The 17,310-nt window shown below is 42.0% G+C and overlaps 1 protein-coding gene across 15 annotated transcripts in view; it reads right to left on the bottom strand.

Moving 5' to 3' along the window:
• The window catches only part of TRIM2 (tripartite motif containing 2), a 127,507-nt gene that overhangs the window by 7,957 nt on the left and 102,240 nt on the right, over window positions 1-17,310 (bottom strand). For all 15 annotated transcript variants that reach the window (XM_080673056.1, XM_080673058.1, XM_080673067.1 and 12 more), the window contains 5 exons: window positions 16,300-17,023; window positions 6,882-6,985; window positions 6,482-6,649; window positions 2,998-3,166; window positions 1,789-1,859 (listed from right to left, as the gene is read on the bottom strand). In XM_080673056.1, the coding sequence (XP_080529182.1) occupies window positions 1,789-1,859; window positions 2,998-3,166; window positions 6,482-6,649; window positions 6,882-6,985; window positions 16,300-17,023 (1,236 nt within the window). The remainder of the gene's footprint in view (window positions 1-1,788; window positions 1,860-2,997; window positions 3,167-6,481; window positions 6,650-6,881; window positions 6,986-16,299; window positions 17,024-17,310) is intronic.

The following is a 17,310-nucleotide window of genomic DNA, read 5'->3' as shown; positions in this document are numbered from 1 at the left end:
AGATTACTGATTTTGAGAGAATATGTGTTTAATGATAAGACTATACAAGCATAATTTTATCTTGATGATTCAGAAGATACTTAATGGTTTTGAAATGTCTCCAGGATATTATTTTAAGCTTCCATTATTATGCAGTCTACCAGTGTGGAAATACTAATTAAAAATCCAAAGGTATTACCCCCAGGGCACCAAGAGAGTAAGGGTTCCTGAAATGTGAAACTGAGGAAGTTCACTACATCTAAGCGCAAATCTAATTTGAGGAAGATCTCAGGACCTCTTAGAGATTCTCCTGTCACCTTCTCTGTGACCAGGAAATGACTCTCTTTTACTTACCTACCTTGAGAAAGTGAGACACTTCCATCTCTAAAGTCTAAAGTTACTTTAAGATTTGAAAAAAAAGTCTTGACCACTTCCTGAATTAATTGCTTGCCAAGTAAGCAAGTTACCTCTTTGGTTCTTTGCAAAGGACACAGACAAGAACTAGCTTTTACTAAGATACCATGTTTTAAAAATCTCTCCTGACTCTTTTAACTCCTTTCTCATAAAGCATTCCAGCTTAAAAGACCAATGGAAGTGTTAGTATGCTCATAAGAATGCAACTTATTATTCTCTGATCTGTCTCTTAGGTCCTACAAATAACCTTTTGTTGGTTTGTTTGCATCATCTCTGAGTCAGTATGTTTTCCTTGGCGTACTCCAAATGGCTCAGGTGCTTCTGCTTTGTCTTGGAATGATGGAGAATGCCAAATCTAGTCTTACTTGTTTTGCCACAAAAAGAAAATATATAATGAAGATAGGTAAAGAATGTACCAGACCACTTGTTAGCCCTGACCTATAGGTATAATTTTTATATTTATCAAGAGATGTGACCTGAATCCAGAACTATTGCTAACTGCTCTGTGTTATATGGGAAACAAACAAACAAAAAACTCCAGCTATCCATAAAGCTAAGGGCAACGGCTATCAAAGAGAAGAGAAAAAAAAAAAAAGAGAGACCAGGCCCGACTGACCAGTGTGGCTCAGTGGTTGAGTGTGGACCTATGAACCAGGAGGTCATAGTTCGATTCCCAATCAGGGCACATGCCCAGGTTGTAGGCTCAATCCCCAGTGGGGGGCGTGCAGGAAGCAGCCAATCAATGATACTCTCTCATCATTGATGTTTCTATCTCTTTCTCCCTTTCCCTTCCTCTCTGAAATCAATAAAACCATATTAAAGAAGAAGAAGGAGGAGGAGGAGGAGGAGGAAGATGTACTATATTATTTGGGGAACAGGAGTGGGCAATGTTTTCTTTGGAACATCAGTTGTGTGAAAACATTCTAAGTATGAAATATGCTATATGAATGTATGCTAAGGCTATTTCCCTCCCCCAATTTTTTGTTATAGCAGAGTTCTAATATCTAATTTTGTTTGAAAGGCCTTATGATGCAGAAAATAGAAAAAGTGGTTTTGTTTTAATTATTGAATAGCCATGAAATATTAAGTTTCAGAAAGTTCTGCCTCTTGAAGTTCAAGCAATTGCTTTTTCAAATTTAATTTCCAAGTTGTCTCCATGTACATAATTTCAAATTAAGAAACTTATTGCCACCATATTTTGTTCAATTTTCTGTCTCTCCAAAGTGTGTATGTCCAAATTAAAACCTGCATCTTTAAGGAGAAGCCAAAATCTGCTCTTTTAGGTTAACTCCTTTAGGTCCTATGTATATATGTGAACATTACATTGTTTTCTCCCAGACAGGTTTCTCAATCAAAGCAGTTAAAAGGTAACAACAATTGATGTGTTTATAGTACCTTGACAGAATGGTTATGGAAATCTGTAACAATAATTTCATTATTGCTATTTACAGCTGCAAAATGGGGACCTGCAATAAAGATGAAAAAAATATGAGATGACCATACAACAAAAAATGATTATGACAACATAGCAGTTGTGAAACAATATATTACTTAGTTATTTAAGAAAGAACAAAGACGGTGAGCCTCAGTTCTTGAAAGCCAGACCTCTGGCTCCAGATAACATGGAATCTCTATCACCCTAATTCAGCCAGACCTCTGGCTCCAGATAACATGGACTCTCTATCACCCTACACCTGTGACTGTCTATGCTGACTCCTTCCAGATCCAGCTGAGTTCCGGCAGCCCTAATGAGAATGGATGAGCAATAAGCATCAGAATTCATTCTCCGAACCACCATCTGAATGTCACATCTGCCAGCTTGCCTGAGTACGTGTTAGTCATTTTAGGGTCTTCTATTCCCACTGAGGAAAGGCATGGTAACTCTCAGCACAGAGGAAAAAAGACTCCAACATATAAGATATTTTATAAAGTAGAGCAGAAAACCCACATTCTATAATTTTGGGTGACATTCAGAATCTGGCAGAACTGGAGACAAAGCACGAAGAAAGATTATGCAAATTAAGGTTAAGTGCCCAAAACATCCTTGCAAGAAGGAAATTTCATAAACTGCTTTCAGCCTCTTCTCGCAGATATGAGAAACTAAGTAAGCTTGTGACTGCAAAGTGGTGAACCAAAAAGAGAAATTAAAGAGACTGCCGTTCCCATACGAGACAAATACTCTGGACACCTGCTCTGTTATAATCACCTTTTAAAAAGATGGAAAAATTCTCATTCAGAGGCTCTTTAAATAAAGCCACAGCTAGGTGGAGACAGGAGTTACTCCACTGTTCCTAAATACATTCTTATTTTAAAATACCTTATTGTAAAATATATATTTTATTTACTTCTAGCAGTCGATGATTAGACTTCTGAATTGTGAAGTGCCACCAATCAAAACCACGCATGGATGACAGTTCAACTTACTGTGGGGGACATCAGTGAGAAGCATCAAACCATGCTTTTTGCTTAGATTTCACCCCCAGTATCTTTCCAAAAGCCAGAAAACATACTGGGGGTGAGGCGTCTTCAACATGCTCCAACATCATGCAAATGTGAGCAGAAGAGGCATAAAAAAGGGGGTTTACGTATTACCATCGAGTGTACCTGCAAACTGTCTGTCCCCATTTCCTCGGCTACCAAACCTGGTGACTATTTTCCCGTTTGGCTGGAAGATAAACACGCAGCACGCCTTGTTATCCACCACGATGATGTGCCCGTTGCGGTCCACAGAAACTCCTTTGGGCCCCATCAGCTTTCCGGATCCGATTTTTGTCTGTTAGAAGCAAGTACAGCAGAGAAGATTAAAACACTATACAGAACACGAAGGCACACATTTTTCCTGGTAAACCTTCACTTGAATGTTCAAGCAGCAGACCCAGTGACTCATGTCACGATGATCTCTATCCTGGAAAGTTGTCTTTGTCACATCTATTATCTGCTATTGATATTTATTTGAAATCCTTGTTTTTTAAAAGGGATCACCACCAAAAACGTTCTGGAATTGCCTTAACTGGGAGTCACAATTCGCTTCTAAAGAGGCAGTGTGGCACCCTGGCCAATTTGGCCTATTTTATAAGTTTCACCTTAAACTCAACCAATGTAAAACCAAATCTATCGTCTTCATTTCCACCATTAAAAAAATGAAAAGAAACCCCAATGTAGCACTTGCTGATTTTCTAATTCCTTTGACACCACAGTTCATCCAGTTAACCAGGATCAAAATTTCACAGCAAAATTCATTCATTCTTTCATCAGTTTGAACCTCGGTTTTCTCATCTGTAAAATGGCAACTATGTTATTTAGTGCCTGGGTCATGCAGATTCTGAAGGATAAAGGACAATGTCAACCACAGCATAAAGATAATCTCCTTCTCCCTCATCCTACTCAGCTGGTATCATAGCTGACCCCCAGGATGATCTTCTTTCCTAACAGAGACATGAAGATATGGGCAAAAAAAGAGTATGAAAAGAAGGATGAGGATTAGACTTTATATAATCTTTAATTCTTGGAAGTTTATAAATGACTGAGATTCAGAACTGATCTCTTTAGAACAAAGACATGCATTTACTTAGGAAGGAAACAATGGCATTCTGGCAAGGAGATATTGTATAAATTTGATCTGATTCTGCATCTAGCCCAAAGATCAAAGACACTATCACAAAAGAGCTTACAAAGAAATTGTGTACTTTCTTTCATGCATGAATAGAAGATATGTCAGTAGAGATCAAGAGAAGACTCTGATTATTAAAACAAGAATATTATTAGTACCTAACGCTATGAACATTAGTTGTTACTTAGAATGACACGGGCATATAATAATACCAAGTGGATGATAATTTGTAGCTTAAAAACAGAAAGTAAAGGATTACTGCCATACTATCACGTAGTTAAGAACTAGTTAGTGCAGATCTAAAAGAAAAAACTTAAATGTTGAACCAAAACCTCTTTTCCTTCCACTTCCCTTCAATCCTAGTTTAGCTGTATTAGAGTCTACCAAGTGAAATAAGAATGATAGCATTTGACCTGACAATGTGTCTCCAATCTTAAACAGAATAGTAAGTAAAGATGTTTTAGATCTATCGTAAACAAAAGGGGTTGGGGATGGTATGCTGAAACGACACCATGTCCATTCCCAAATCCTCTAGGGGGCATAAGTGTTCTTCAGTGTTTATTCTAATTATTATCAATAGTATTCCAACCATGAGAATCCAATTCTTCCAGGAGAATGTCTATTACATATAGAATACTGAACCACTGAGTAAAAAATGTTTAATTCTGGAAACTTTTCTCTTCTGTTTTAATATAGTAGATGTAAAATATTCTAATATAATAGTTATAAAACTCCTATTTCAATACCTAACAGTGTATTTAATTCTGAATTTAAAAAGACAGTTTATGGATTTGCTCGAGTATGAAACAAAAACTATGGGTTGTCTCCAAATTAGATAGATATTTTCAAGAGGTCAATGAATAGCTTTTATTCTATTGTCATATTTGGGTATGGCATACTGCAAATACAATTATGAAAACACAAAAGGAGGGAAGTTAGAGATATAGAAAGGCAAGAGACCTTTCTGTGTACATGGCCATCATACAAAGCCATTACATTACTAGTGGGGGCAAAAAAATCAAGGGCAATTGAAGACTTGTGTGCAATATGGTAGAATTAAAACAATAGCTTTTAATTTTCCTAGGTTGCAAAGATGCTGCCCCACAAAAATAGAGGCTCCAATCTGAAGATGCATAGTTATGTAACCTATTTAATAAAAATGCTATGACTGTAGTGATCTAACAACTTTAAAAAGGGAAATATAAGTTTCTCCAATGGAGACCAGTGCGTGAACGTCGTGCAACCTTCAGGATTCAGCTGCATTATGAAGAGCACCAGCTCTGAACATTTAGATGAGGAAGGGATGACCACCAGGGGCTGGCATGAGGCCATGAGACCCAAATCATGGCCAACTGAACAGACTTCAGGTTTTGGACAAGGTTCCTAAAAGCACGGGTGAGGAATGCTCCTTTGATGCCTGTTTCATATGAGGCACATATAAGATCCAGAAATAAAATCTCATTAAATCCATACCCAAATCCCAAATGCAAAATGGAAGTATGAGGCGATCAAGGCTCAAGGAAGTTACATAATTGGCTAAAAGCCAAACAGTTAATAAGCCCCAGAGGTGGGATACCAATGGGTTGGTCTGTCTGAGTTAAAGTTCATGTTGTCAACTGAAAAAGAAGCCTCTAGAAGGCCGGTCGGGGGATGGAGATGGCATAGAGCACATGGCTTTCAAAAACACCTTTGACAAAGTGTCTCATAATCTTCTTGTGAACAGCACGGAAAATGGGTTGGGTGATCGTACTCTTTGATGGCATCTTAGGGGAGAGATTTCTGTTATCAACAGAGAGCTCTTTAAGGTGACTTGCCGAAGAAACAGAAATGATGCCGGGAACAGATACGTCAAATGATGGGATCCGTCAAAGGGCAGCTCAATTTGTATTTTCTCCATGAAGCCAGCCTTCATTTCTTTTCTTTCCAGTTCTTATATTCTATACTTTAACACTCTATTTGTAGATTGTACCAAATGTTGTTATGTCCGAAGGCTGACAGGAATTTTTTTTTTTTTTTTTTTTTTGGTCATTTCTTGTGTATTGGTCTTTTTTTCTTGTGTATGGGGCTTGTATATTTCTAAAAGGTAGGGACTGTGTCTTACAATTCTGTTTCTCACATCTATCTATCACAGGTCTGGGAAAGTAGAAGGCACTTCATCAATGACAACATGTAGGTTATTTTGGAAAATATAAATTGCCTCTTACTAACCCTTAAAACTAGTATATAAACAAAAATTGACTGGGTAACCTAACTCCTTTATAAAATAAAGCCACACGTAGGATCCATAGGAGTAGATTTATGACAATATCATTGTTACTCATACTTCATAAAACTTAGATGTAAAACAGTCAAGATGTCTTTGTATATGAAGAATTATTGAATATTTTATTGGATCTCAGAAAGGAAAAAAGACAATTTCATTTTATATTTCCCATTCCTTCTCTCTACTGTTAGTGGTTAAACAGTAGCGAATCTTACCTTGAACTTCCCATCGGAAGAGAAAATGCTAACCCATTTATTATCGTAATCCGCAATAATGATGTCCCCACTGGGATGCACAGCCACGCCTGTGGGCCGCTGCAGCTGCCCAGGCGAGCGTCCTCGTATGCCAAAACGACTTTTGAATTGGCCATCATTGGAGAATATCTGTAAAACAAATTACAGTCATTGGGATGAGAATTCGCACAGATATGAGTGAAGAAGAAACAGGCCAGAAACTCTGTCATCTGCACTGCAGGTCAGAACTTGCAAGTTCCATTTGAGGAAAAGTCTATGCACACATTATAAGCTTCCCTTGTATTGTACCAAGTACCTCAAGTCTTAACTATACCTATTTTATCACCATCAGGAGTCAAAGGTATACAATCAGAGGCCATACCTGCACACACTGGTTGTTACTGTCGGCAATTAATATCTTCCCACTTGTAGACGCAGCTACCCCTTGAAGATTTGTAAACTCTCCTTTATTTCTTCCTTTGGTGCCTAAAAATAAATGATAAAATGACATAAATTAAGCAACGGAGAATTAGCTTTCTCAATTTCAGCAAGAGAATACTTCAGGTTTCCATAGGTAACCTGAGAATGCATTATTTTTAAATTATACTTTTAAAAAAGAAAAAAATCTCCCTCTCCATGACCTAATCCATCAGCCACTAAACCTCTCTTCCAGACCAATCAAATCTTCACAAAATCTTCTCTTAGGCAAATGCCAATCTTCTCTTATGAAGTTGTAGCTGTATATTAACATGATTAAAATAGTTTTACTAGTAGGTTCCACAAAGACAAAAATAAAAACTAACATTATAATTCAGGATATGCAATAGGAGAGAGCCTTATTTTAGAGCTCTGCCCAAATCCCACCCTCTCACTCAGCAGCTCTTAGAAGAAACCTAGACATTTCACTTTCAGTGCTTTCTTGCACGCACCCCTACTAGGGATTGAGCCCACAACCCAGGCATGTGTCCTGACTAGGAATCCAACCAGCAACCTCTTGGTTCCTGGGTTGACATTTAACCACTGAGCCACACCGGCCAGGCTAACACGCTTTTTAAATGGTGTGTTGATACCTGCCGGTGGGGGGCAGGGTAAGGGATTGTCCTTGAAGGAGGTATGTGCCAACATGGTACTAGTTTTTGTTGTTTTTTAAATATATTTTTTATTGATTTCAGAGAGGAAGGGAGAGGGAGAGAGAGCTAAAAACATCACTGATGGGAGACAATAATTGATGGGCTGCCTCCTGCACACTCCCTACTGGGGATCGAGCCCACGATCTGGGCATGTGCCCTTGACTGGAATCGAACCCGAGACTCTTCAGTCCCCAGACCGATGCTCTATCCACTGAGCCAGCTAGGTCTGGTACTAGTTTTTGGTCATTCCCTCTGATGGCTCAATAACAGATGGTTAATGATACAGGAAAACTGAAGGACTAGGGATTATTCTAAAATGCTCAGTTTAAAAGGTAGTGGGGGTAAGGGCAGGGTCTCTCAAGAATAAAAACTTAACTTATCAAAAATTTTGATAAACAGCCCTGGCTGGTGTGGCTCAGTTGGTTGAGCATCGCCCCATGTACCAAATAGTTGCCAGTTTGATGCCCAGGTTTTCGGCTTGGTCCCCAGTGGGCGGCGTGCAGAAGGCAGCTGATCAAAGTTTCTCTCTCACATCGATGTTTCTCTCTCTCTCTCCCCATCTCTCATCCTCTCTCTATAAAATGAAGGAAGACATATTTTTTTAAAAACCAACTTTGATAAAGAAAAGCATGGATGTTAGCAAGATGAGGAACTGAGGCTCAAGTAAAGAAACACAATAAAAAAAGCAAGAGTCCTACAACTGCATTGGAATATAAACAGGCTGTTCCAGGTCCTGGTTTATGTAAAGTTGGCGTGCACATTGGTTTAGAGGGCAAACAAGCTGAGGTAAGAAATACTGACAATGGGAAGGAAAATAAAAAGCACCTGAACAGACTAGAGCCGTGGTCGGCAAACTGCGGCTCGCGAGCCACATGCGGCTCTTTGGCCCCTTGAGTGTGGCTCTTCCACAAAATACCACGGCCTGGGCGAGTCTATTTTGAAGAAGTGGCGTTAGAAGAAGTTTAAGTTTAAAAAATTTGGCTCTCAAAAGAAATTTCAATCCTTGTACTGTTGATATTTGGCTCTGTTGACTAATGAGTTTGCCGACCACTGGACTAGAGGATGAACATTGGTTTGCTTGTTCTCTGGTCCCACTAGGGGACAAAAACCTGCTGCTTCCCTCTCTCATTTAACCTTTTCTCCCTTCTCCTAAGGACAAAGCCTACTCAACTGAGAGAAGGCTCTGTAGGCAGCAGCAGTTGATATTTGAAAGGAAGAAAAAATGGTGAGAATAGTGCTTATTAGAAGTTAAGGGGTGCCTTACTCAGTCAAAGATATTTTTCTTCTGAAGGTATAAAGGTGATGTGGGAGGAAGAAAAACACTAGCCCTTTTTTTTTCTTTGCAGAAATAAACACCTTTCGAGCCTCAGTATAAATGAGAAACTTGGGAAGACATTTAGTTAGACTCCACATCAATATCCTTCAGAACAAGGCAAAGAAAGACGCTGCCCAGTTTGAAATGAATGTGAGATGCTCAGTACCTGCCAATACTGGGTCATGAGAGCAATGAAACTGCCACAAAGGCCACACTGCCAGGCCAACCCTTCTTCTCCAGCCTGTACTGAGCTTCAAAGGTTGTGCTGGCCCAGCTCTTATGCTTGGACTCAAGTTAACTAGAGCTTGAGTCTGTTGCCCAACATGTAAATAAAATCACAGGGTTGGAGGCACATACTGGTATGTTAGTCCGAAGTTACTTATACATTTTTAAAAGAGCTACATGGAATAGGTATTGCCATTTTAATATTATAATATTTGAAAAAATCTGTTTCCTTAAATTACATGGCTCAGTTTACAAGTAGCTGAGGTTGCATTACTGGTAATATCGCTTGATTCTTTTTTTTTTTTAAGTTGTTGGTTTTATTTTATTTTAAAATATGATTTTAGAAAGAGAGGAAGGGAGGAGAGAAACATAGATCGGCTGCCTCCTGCACGCCCCCTACTGGGGATCCAGCAACCTTCTGGTGCACGAGAGGACACTGAGCCACATCTGCCAGGGGCAACCTCCTCATTCTAATGAGCACCTTTAGTCTTGTCAGAGTTATTGGTCATCATCTTTTTAAAACCTCTATTTGTGTTTTTTAAGCACAGCAGGATCACAACATTACTCCTGAGGATTAAAGAAAACCAGCAGCATACTCTAGAGCAGGGGTGAGGAATATCTGGCCTGGAGGCACGGCCTTATTTGGCCTGGTCCTGCCAAGGCAACCACAGGCGGGACTAAAATTCAATAAATCTAGGAGCTTTTTCCATGGCAACATAACTTTCAACTTGATAATTTTGTATAGCCTGCAAATGATGTTATAAATATTCAAATGGTCCTTGGCAGAAAAATGGTTCCCCACCCCTGCTCTAGAGGGACAACTAAATCCTATTTTTTTACTAGCAGTTAAACTAGGAAAATCCTGAGGTTGAGTAATGATGCAGAACTACAGGATGTTATCATTATACTGAAATGCCCACAGTCCAAGGGTTGATAAAGTGTCTTGAGACCAAAATAAAATAAATAAAAATCCCAGAAGTTAGAAATAAATTGGGATTGTGCTTTACTCTTCAAGATTTTTAGTAAATTCTATTTAGTCTGTAGAAAAATTCCCCCAAAGTATTCTAAGTATAAATGAAAATTAGTTCTTTCATAACAAATATAAATGTAACACAAAACACAAGAAGGACTTATAAAACCTTTTCCTGCTACTTTGATATAAAATATTTCATTTGACGGTTACATTTGGCTAGTAAAGCAAGTAACCTGAGTTTTAAAAATAATTATAAATAATTTGGTAACAATGCCATAGGAGAATTAAACTTGTTTTTCCCATATGTTAAATTATACTCACTTCCACCCATGCCTCCAGGAAAATTACAGAAGTAAGGCAACAAGGTAACAGGACCCTGGACTGAAATAGAGGATCAATAACTATAAGCCTCCCACCGCCCCACGACTTAATGGGAAAATTCATGCTAAGTAAATCAGGATACTTAGAATGGGATAAAGCAAGAGATGAAAGTGAGCCAAATATAAGGTCTAACACAGGATCTTCAAGTAGGTGCTTAACAATTGTTTGTTGAGTGAGTAAGTGCCTGAATGAATTATTAATGACTAAGTAAATTACAACCCACATTAATTCATGGGAAAACGAAATGTTCCATAATACTTAAAGCACTTTCATATACTTTCTCTCCTGCACGCCTTATAACCCCATGAGTTAACATGATAAATATTCTCTATCAGCCCATTTCAGAGATGCAAAATTGAAACTAGACACATCACAAAGGCAATAGAGACAGAGGGAAAACTAAAATCTGGGTTCTCCTGACCAGGAGAGTAGGAGATTCATATGATACATTTTTTCTGATACGCACAGTGCTTCCTTCTAACTGGACTTTAGAATGCTAGGCTTCTGAGGTGAGTGCGGATAATTACCCTTTGAGTTCACAATAATCTAACCCAGTGGTTCTCAACCTTTCTAATGCCGCGACCCTTTAATACAGTTCCTCATGTTGTGGTGACCCCCAACCATAAAATTATTTTCGTTGCTACTTCATAACTGTCATTTTGCTACTGTTATGAATCGTAATGTAAATATCTGTGTTTTCCGATGGTCTTAGGTGACCCTGCTAGCGGTTCATGACCCACAGGTTGAGAGCCGCTGCTGTAGAGCCTAAGACCATTGGAAAACACAGATATTTACATTACGATTCATAACAGTAGCAAAATTACAGTTATGAAGTAGCAACAAAAATAATTTTATGGTTTGGGGTCACCACGACATGAGGAACTGTATTAAAGGGTCGCGGCATTAGAAAGGTTGAGAACCACTGATCCTTTAGATCCGTGGTCGGCAAACTGCGACTCACGAGCCACATGCGGCTCTTTGGCCCCTTGAGTGTGGCTCTTCCACAAAATACCACGGCCTGGGCGAGTCTATTTTGAAGAAGTGGCATTAGAAGAAGTTTAAGTTTAAAAAATTTGGCTCTCAAAAGAAATTTCAATCGTTGTACTGTTGATATTTGGCTCTGTTGACTAATGAGTTTGCCGACCACTGCTTTAGATTATTCCATTCCTTCTCACATGGTATTTTCACTGTGTAACTGTCTGTCTCCCTCGCTAAAATGTGAGCTCCCCTAGGGCAGGGGTAACATCTTTCCTATTGCACCCTACAACACAGCACTGTGCCTAGCTAGGACTTGGTAAATATTATTGGCATCTTTTCCCACTTGACATGCAAGAACAGTTCCCAAGGATGAGATTCTCAAGGTGGGTGAGGGCAGGGTGTGTATAATGACCTCAGATGCCAAATTAGTACCGTCTCCTTCCTCCAAGATTCCAGGGAGGGGAGGTGGTGGTTTGCAGAGGTGAGGCAGGGGAAAGGGCGTAAAATGCCCTATCTTCCTGTAAAGCTTCTGAACTCACGCTAAGTGATTTTACATGGGGGAAAAAGTTCACTGCTCTAGAGTACAAATGAGTGCTTCGTTCACTTCCCATGCACTCACTACGGGATGGTGTATTCATTACATCATTTGAAACAATTCAACTGTAATTCTTTCACTCCCTCCCACGTCTTCTGGCTTCCCTTTTGTTCAGCGACTTTCTTTCATAGCTGACAAAACCAGCTGGTGGCTTCTAGTCAGCAAACTTGACACTGTAGGGGGAAATAATCTCAGTGTTTCAAGGAATCACCGTCAACAGATGCTCTAAGCTACTTCCCTAAACTCATTCAGGACTATTTTTGCAATACAATATTAGAGAAACACAATAACTCACTCACTGTGGGCATATCATTAAGTTTTCAGGCGTGGGAGGTATCAAATTCCTCAACTTTGAAAAACTACAGTAGTTAAAGGACATTTTAGGTGAAGAGGAGTTATTGTGCAATTGAAAAGGCATATAAGGCCTGAGAGTCACAGACAGCTTGGGCTCCTATACCAGCCCTCTGAGCCTCCATTCCTTCTATGGGAAGGATAATGGATGTTGTCCCGGCAATTTAGCTCTTGAGGGGCAGGGGTTGGGGGGCTGGAGAGGAGCTCTGATTTGTAGCATTTGCCCTTTTCTAGATAGAAATGCTCCCCTCCAACCCACCCCCACTCACTGATTGAGAGCTACCAACATGAAGTCCCTGAACAGAGTTGGAGGTGGTGTGAGAACCAGGATAAGCTAACTCCAGCACACCGCAAATGGTGCTGTCGTAGGTACATTATCCTGTGGGGACGTTGGGAACTGAAAGTATACTATACTTGCTAAAGATTTTAAATAAGATGACGCAGAAGTGGGCTGCACACTGCCTGGCTCAGACAATGCCTGCTCCTTCCTCCTGCTTCCATTCCCCATCCATTCCTCCCAGAGTCACAACTCCTATCTTGGACATTTCATTGAAACTCGTGCTTTAAAGCATCTTCTCTATACATTTCATTTCCAAATTGATGTCTAGCCCTGACTTCTTTGCTGAGCTTCAAACTCCAAACTGCCTATGGGACACTTCAGCCTGGATGATGAAAACTGAAACATACCTCTCTTCCTCTGACTTTCCCTAACTTGGTTGATACGGACAACAATAGTCACAGTTACGGAGTCCTTATCATGTGCCTGCACCGTTCTAAGCCTTCACATGTACCACTTTAATCCTTACCAAGTGACATATGTGTTAAGCATCCCCATGTTACAGATGAAGAAACTGAACACAGAGAGGTTAAATAATCTTCACTAAATCATATGGTCAATGAATAGAAGGCTGGGATTCAAAATGAGGCAATCAGGCTTTTGAGCTCTTTACTTACCATGTTCTTAACTCCTTAGGTCAGTGGTCGGCAAACTGCGGCTCGTGAGCCGCGGTTTGCCGCTCTGTTGTCTAATGAGTTTGCCGACCACTGCCTTAGGTTAACTATTACTTCTATACTACCGCTATGAATATGTTAATTAGTATTACCTACATTGCCTATCTTCCAAGGTCTTTTGTGTATTAATTTGTTAATTTGTTTAATCGTCACAACCCCTATTTGGTAGGGTGTGTCTTTTTTTTAAATCCCCATTTTATAAAGGAAACTGAGGAACTGAGCGGTTAGGTAAGTTACCCAAGATTGCACAGATGAGAAAGTGGTGGTGTTGGGGCTGGAACCCAGGGAGGTCTAGCCAAAGAGCCCTCAGCCTTAACTGTCACTCACTCTACTGCCTCACAGCCCTACATCACTCAAGCCAAACAGTTAGAAGCTGCATTTGGTCATAATCCACCATGTTTACTTCATTAATAATCTTGGATGCAGTGCTGCTTGCCAGGCACTGTTGTAAGCACTTTGCAAATGTTTAAGGGGAGAGAGCAGATCCTCCTACAGGGTGGGAGCCAAGAATTCAAAGCCAATAGTTGGAGGGAAATATCCCTAGGGAAATACTCAGGACAATCACAGGTAGAGGTGATGATGATGGACAATAACAGTAAAATAACAGCTACCATGAACTGAGCACTTACTATACCCAGGCAAGTGCCAGCCCTATTACAAGAATTCTCTCTTTCAATGCCACAACAACCTTAAGAGTTAGGTAATATTTCATACCCTTTGTCTTACAGAGGAGGGAACCAGGTTAAGAAAGGGTAAGCTAGTTGCCCAGCTGGCAAAAAGAATCAGGACCAGAATTGGACCCAGGTCTGAGCCTTTCTCCTCTCTGCACAGTGCCCAGGCAAGTAGACAGGGGGTTGGGGGGTTTTGAATTTGAGACTGAGGAGATCAGTGGGCAGCAGCGAGTTAACTTGTTTGAGAGGATACTAGGTAAACTCTAACAACCTTAAATTGCATGTGCAGAAACCATACTTTTCATTTACTTGGCTCCCCCCACATGCCAGGCATTACTCTTGGAACTTAGTACAATTCTCAGAAGCAGATATTTGTACTTTCATTTGATGGACACGGACACTGAAGCCCAGGGAAGCTGGGAGACCTGCCCAAGGTTCAAGTAACTGGCAGAACTGGGAGTGGCAGACCTGGGAGGCACCCAATCCTGTGGCCGCCCCAGCTCGTCCACTCTGCTTTGGCGGGTGGATCCATGTCTGCACCCACACTGCACAAATGGCCAGTGAATGTACTAGACCTCCATGCTCTGAGCAGACAACTGACATATCACATCACAATCTTCACCAACATTCAGCCTAATGTGCGAACATAGAATAGCTTTGCCCAGGAATATTCCAAGGAGCTATTACCCCAAGATGTTCCATGGAAAAGTTCTATGATCAGGAAAGTTTGGAAGTGCTGCCTGTTATCCCTCCCCTACCTTAGAGACTTAAAGTGCACATCAGCAGATTCTAAAGATTCTGCAATTTTTAAAAAAATCCGCATTTCCTTCACTTAAGCTAAGGTTTCTCCAATTTATTTGAACCACAGAATTGTTTTTCTATGTGTGTCATTTAATACACGGGGCAGAGCCCTTTTAGAGATACTACAATAAGGACTGAAGAGGCAGAAAGAGAAGCAGATTAGACCTACTTTTGGATACAGTAACTAAAATGCAGACTCTTTTTTTTTTCTTAAGAATTATCAAATCTGGGCCTGGCCGGTGTAGCTCAGTGGTTGAGCATCTACCCATGTTCCAAGAGGTCCCAGGTTCAATTCCCAGTCAGGACACAGGCCTGGGTATGGGGGGGGGGGGGGGAAGGCAGCCAATCCATGTTGATGTTTCTATCTCTCTCTCTCCCTTTCTCTCAAACGAATATAAACATGAAAAAAGTATTATCAAATTGTTTGTTTACATCTAGTTTGCTTTCTACCGAGAAAAATAAACAGCTAAAAATAACATTAGTCTCAATAAATTTTTGTTTTGATAGTAAAAGAAATCAGAAGCAATAAATCAGAAGGGATGGGCTATTTGCATACCCCAATCTCTTGGCTCATGCGAAGCCTTCTGCCTCCACCCTAACCCCATTCCATTCTCCAGGTCTCCACCCATCCTCCCCATTTGGGGGCTGCTCTGCAGCTAATATACCGAAGGTGAGCACAACTTGCAATGCACCATCCCCCCCCTCCCCCCCCCCCCCCCCCCCGCCCCCAGCTCTTACAGGAGTGCCGAAGCAGTGACAGGGAGGCATCAGGCCCTCTGCCCACACCACAGCCCGGCTGGCAGATTTCAGAGAAGCTGAAGGCTATCTGATAGCACATCGCTCCGCCTCTCGATTCCAATAATTACAGGCTGTTGTTGTTCCTTGTGATTAAGCCCCTACAGAACAATCTCTCTGCCTTTGGGGTAGGCGGGAGTACTCCAAGGACATTCCTACAGGGAGGTAAACGATGGCCAACATTCCTTTAAAATTGCCAGATTATGAATGAGTGCTGATATTTTCCTAATTCTCTTTTAGCTTATTTTCGGTTTCCAATTTCCTACAATGAACAGGCAGCACTGCCTGTTAAAAAAAGGAGGAGGAGGGAGAGAGGGAGAGAGGGAGAGAGGGAGAGAGGGAGAGAGGGAGAGAGGGAGGGGAGGCACAGAGTTTTGAAGAAGGAGGAAGGGGAAATGCATCATACTGTCTCCAGAGAAAGAGGCTGCAGAGGCTCAGCTAAAGAAATAGGCCGGTATCTTCTTCACCTGCGAGGAGAAGTCCTGCCCTGCAATGCGCCCCTTTGCAGCCGCTCTCCCCGGGAGCCCTCTGCCCAAGGAACCCTCCGCCTGCAGGCGCGCCCGCCCCTCCTTACCCACGCGAAAGATCAGATCGTCCTCGATGGGGTTCTCTTTTCTCTTCCCGGTGCTGTACATGCTCGCGGGTCGTTTCACAGCCTTCTGCTTCACGTGGCCGCTTCCCGGGGATTTCACGCGCCTCTTCACGCCCTCTGTGGTGGGCGACACGTCCGCCGACCTGATCACCTTCAGCTTAAAGGGGCTGCCTCGGATGTGCTGGTCGTAGAGCCTCAGCGAGAGCGTGAAGTCCCCTTCCTTCTGCACGGTGTACAGAAACTCGTACGTGCCGTTCTTGTTGTCGAGGATCTCTCCGTCGGCCACGCTGCCGTCGGGCGTGCTCAGCTCCGCCGTGAGGTAGGCATTGCCGGTTTTGCAGAGCTCCCCGTCTTTGTCCTTGGTCGTGATGGTCACGGACATGGGCTGCCCAATGATGGTCTGCCGCAGCCCCTCGCCCGTGGCCACCGTCTCGGAGGCGACGGCGTTGGTGGTTAAGATGGTCCCGAGGTTGTGGATGGACTTCTTGAGCCCCTCGGTCTCTACGATGAAATCCAGCTGGTCGTTCTCCCGCGGGTGCAGCGGGAAGTCCTGGTCAGCCAGTTCGTTCAGCTTCTCGCTCATCTGCTTCTTCACCAGCAGCACCTCCGTCTCCGTGCCATGGTTGAGGGCCTGCGCCGTGAAGTTGCTGCAGCTCTTAATACTCTCCTGCCCCTCGAGCAGAGTATCCAGCTGCGACTGGAGCACCTGCAGGAAAAAAACGCGCAGGATGAGTGCTCCCTGCAGCGCTGGAGCTCAACCCCTAGGACGCGTTGCGGCGCGCACCGGGGCCGGGCCTTCCCTGGGCCAGAGTCCGGTTCTGCACCTGCCCACGCCCGCCCGTGGCTCCCAGCAAGGGGTGTTTAATTTCACTCACTGAACCCGGTTCTAATGCGCCGTCCTACACTGCATTCCCAGTACCTTCTCTTTCCGTTCCGCCTCGCCCTGCTTCTCCCACACACATACTTCTTGGGTCACGTGTTTTTGATAGGACA

This window comes from Plecotus auritus, assembly GCF_963455305.1.
Source record: "Plecotus auritus genome assembly, chromosome: 6".
NCBI lineage: Eukaryota > Metazoa > Chordata > Mammalia > Chiroptera > Vespertilionidae > Plecotus > Plecotus auritus.
This window is presented reverse-complemented; position numbering and strand designations above follow the sequence as displayed.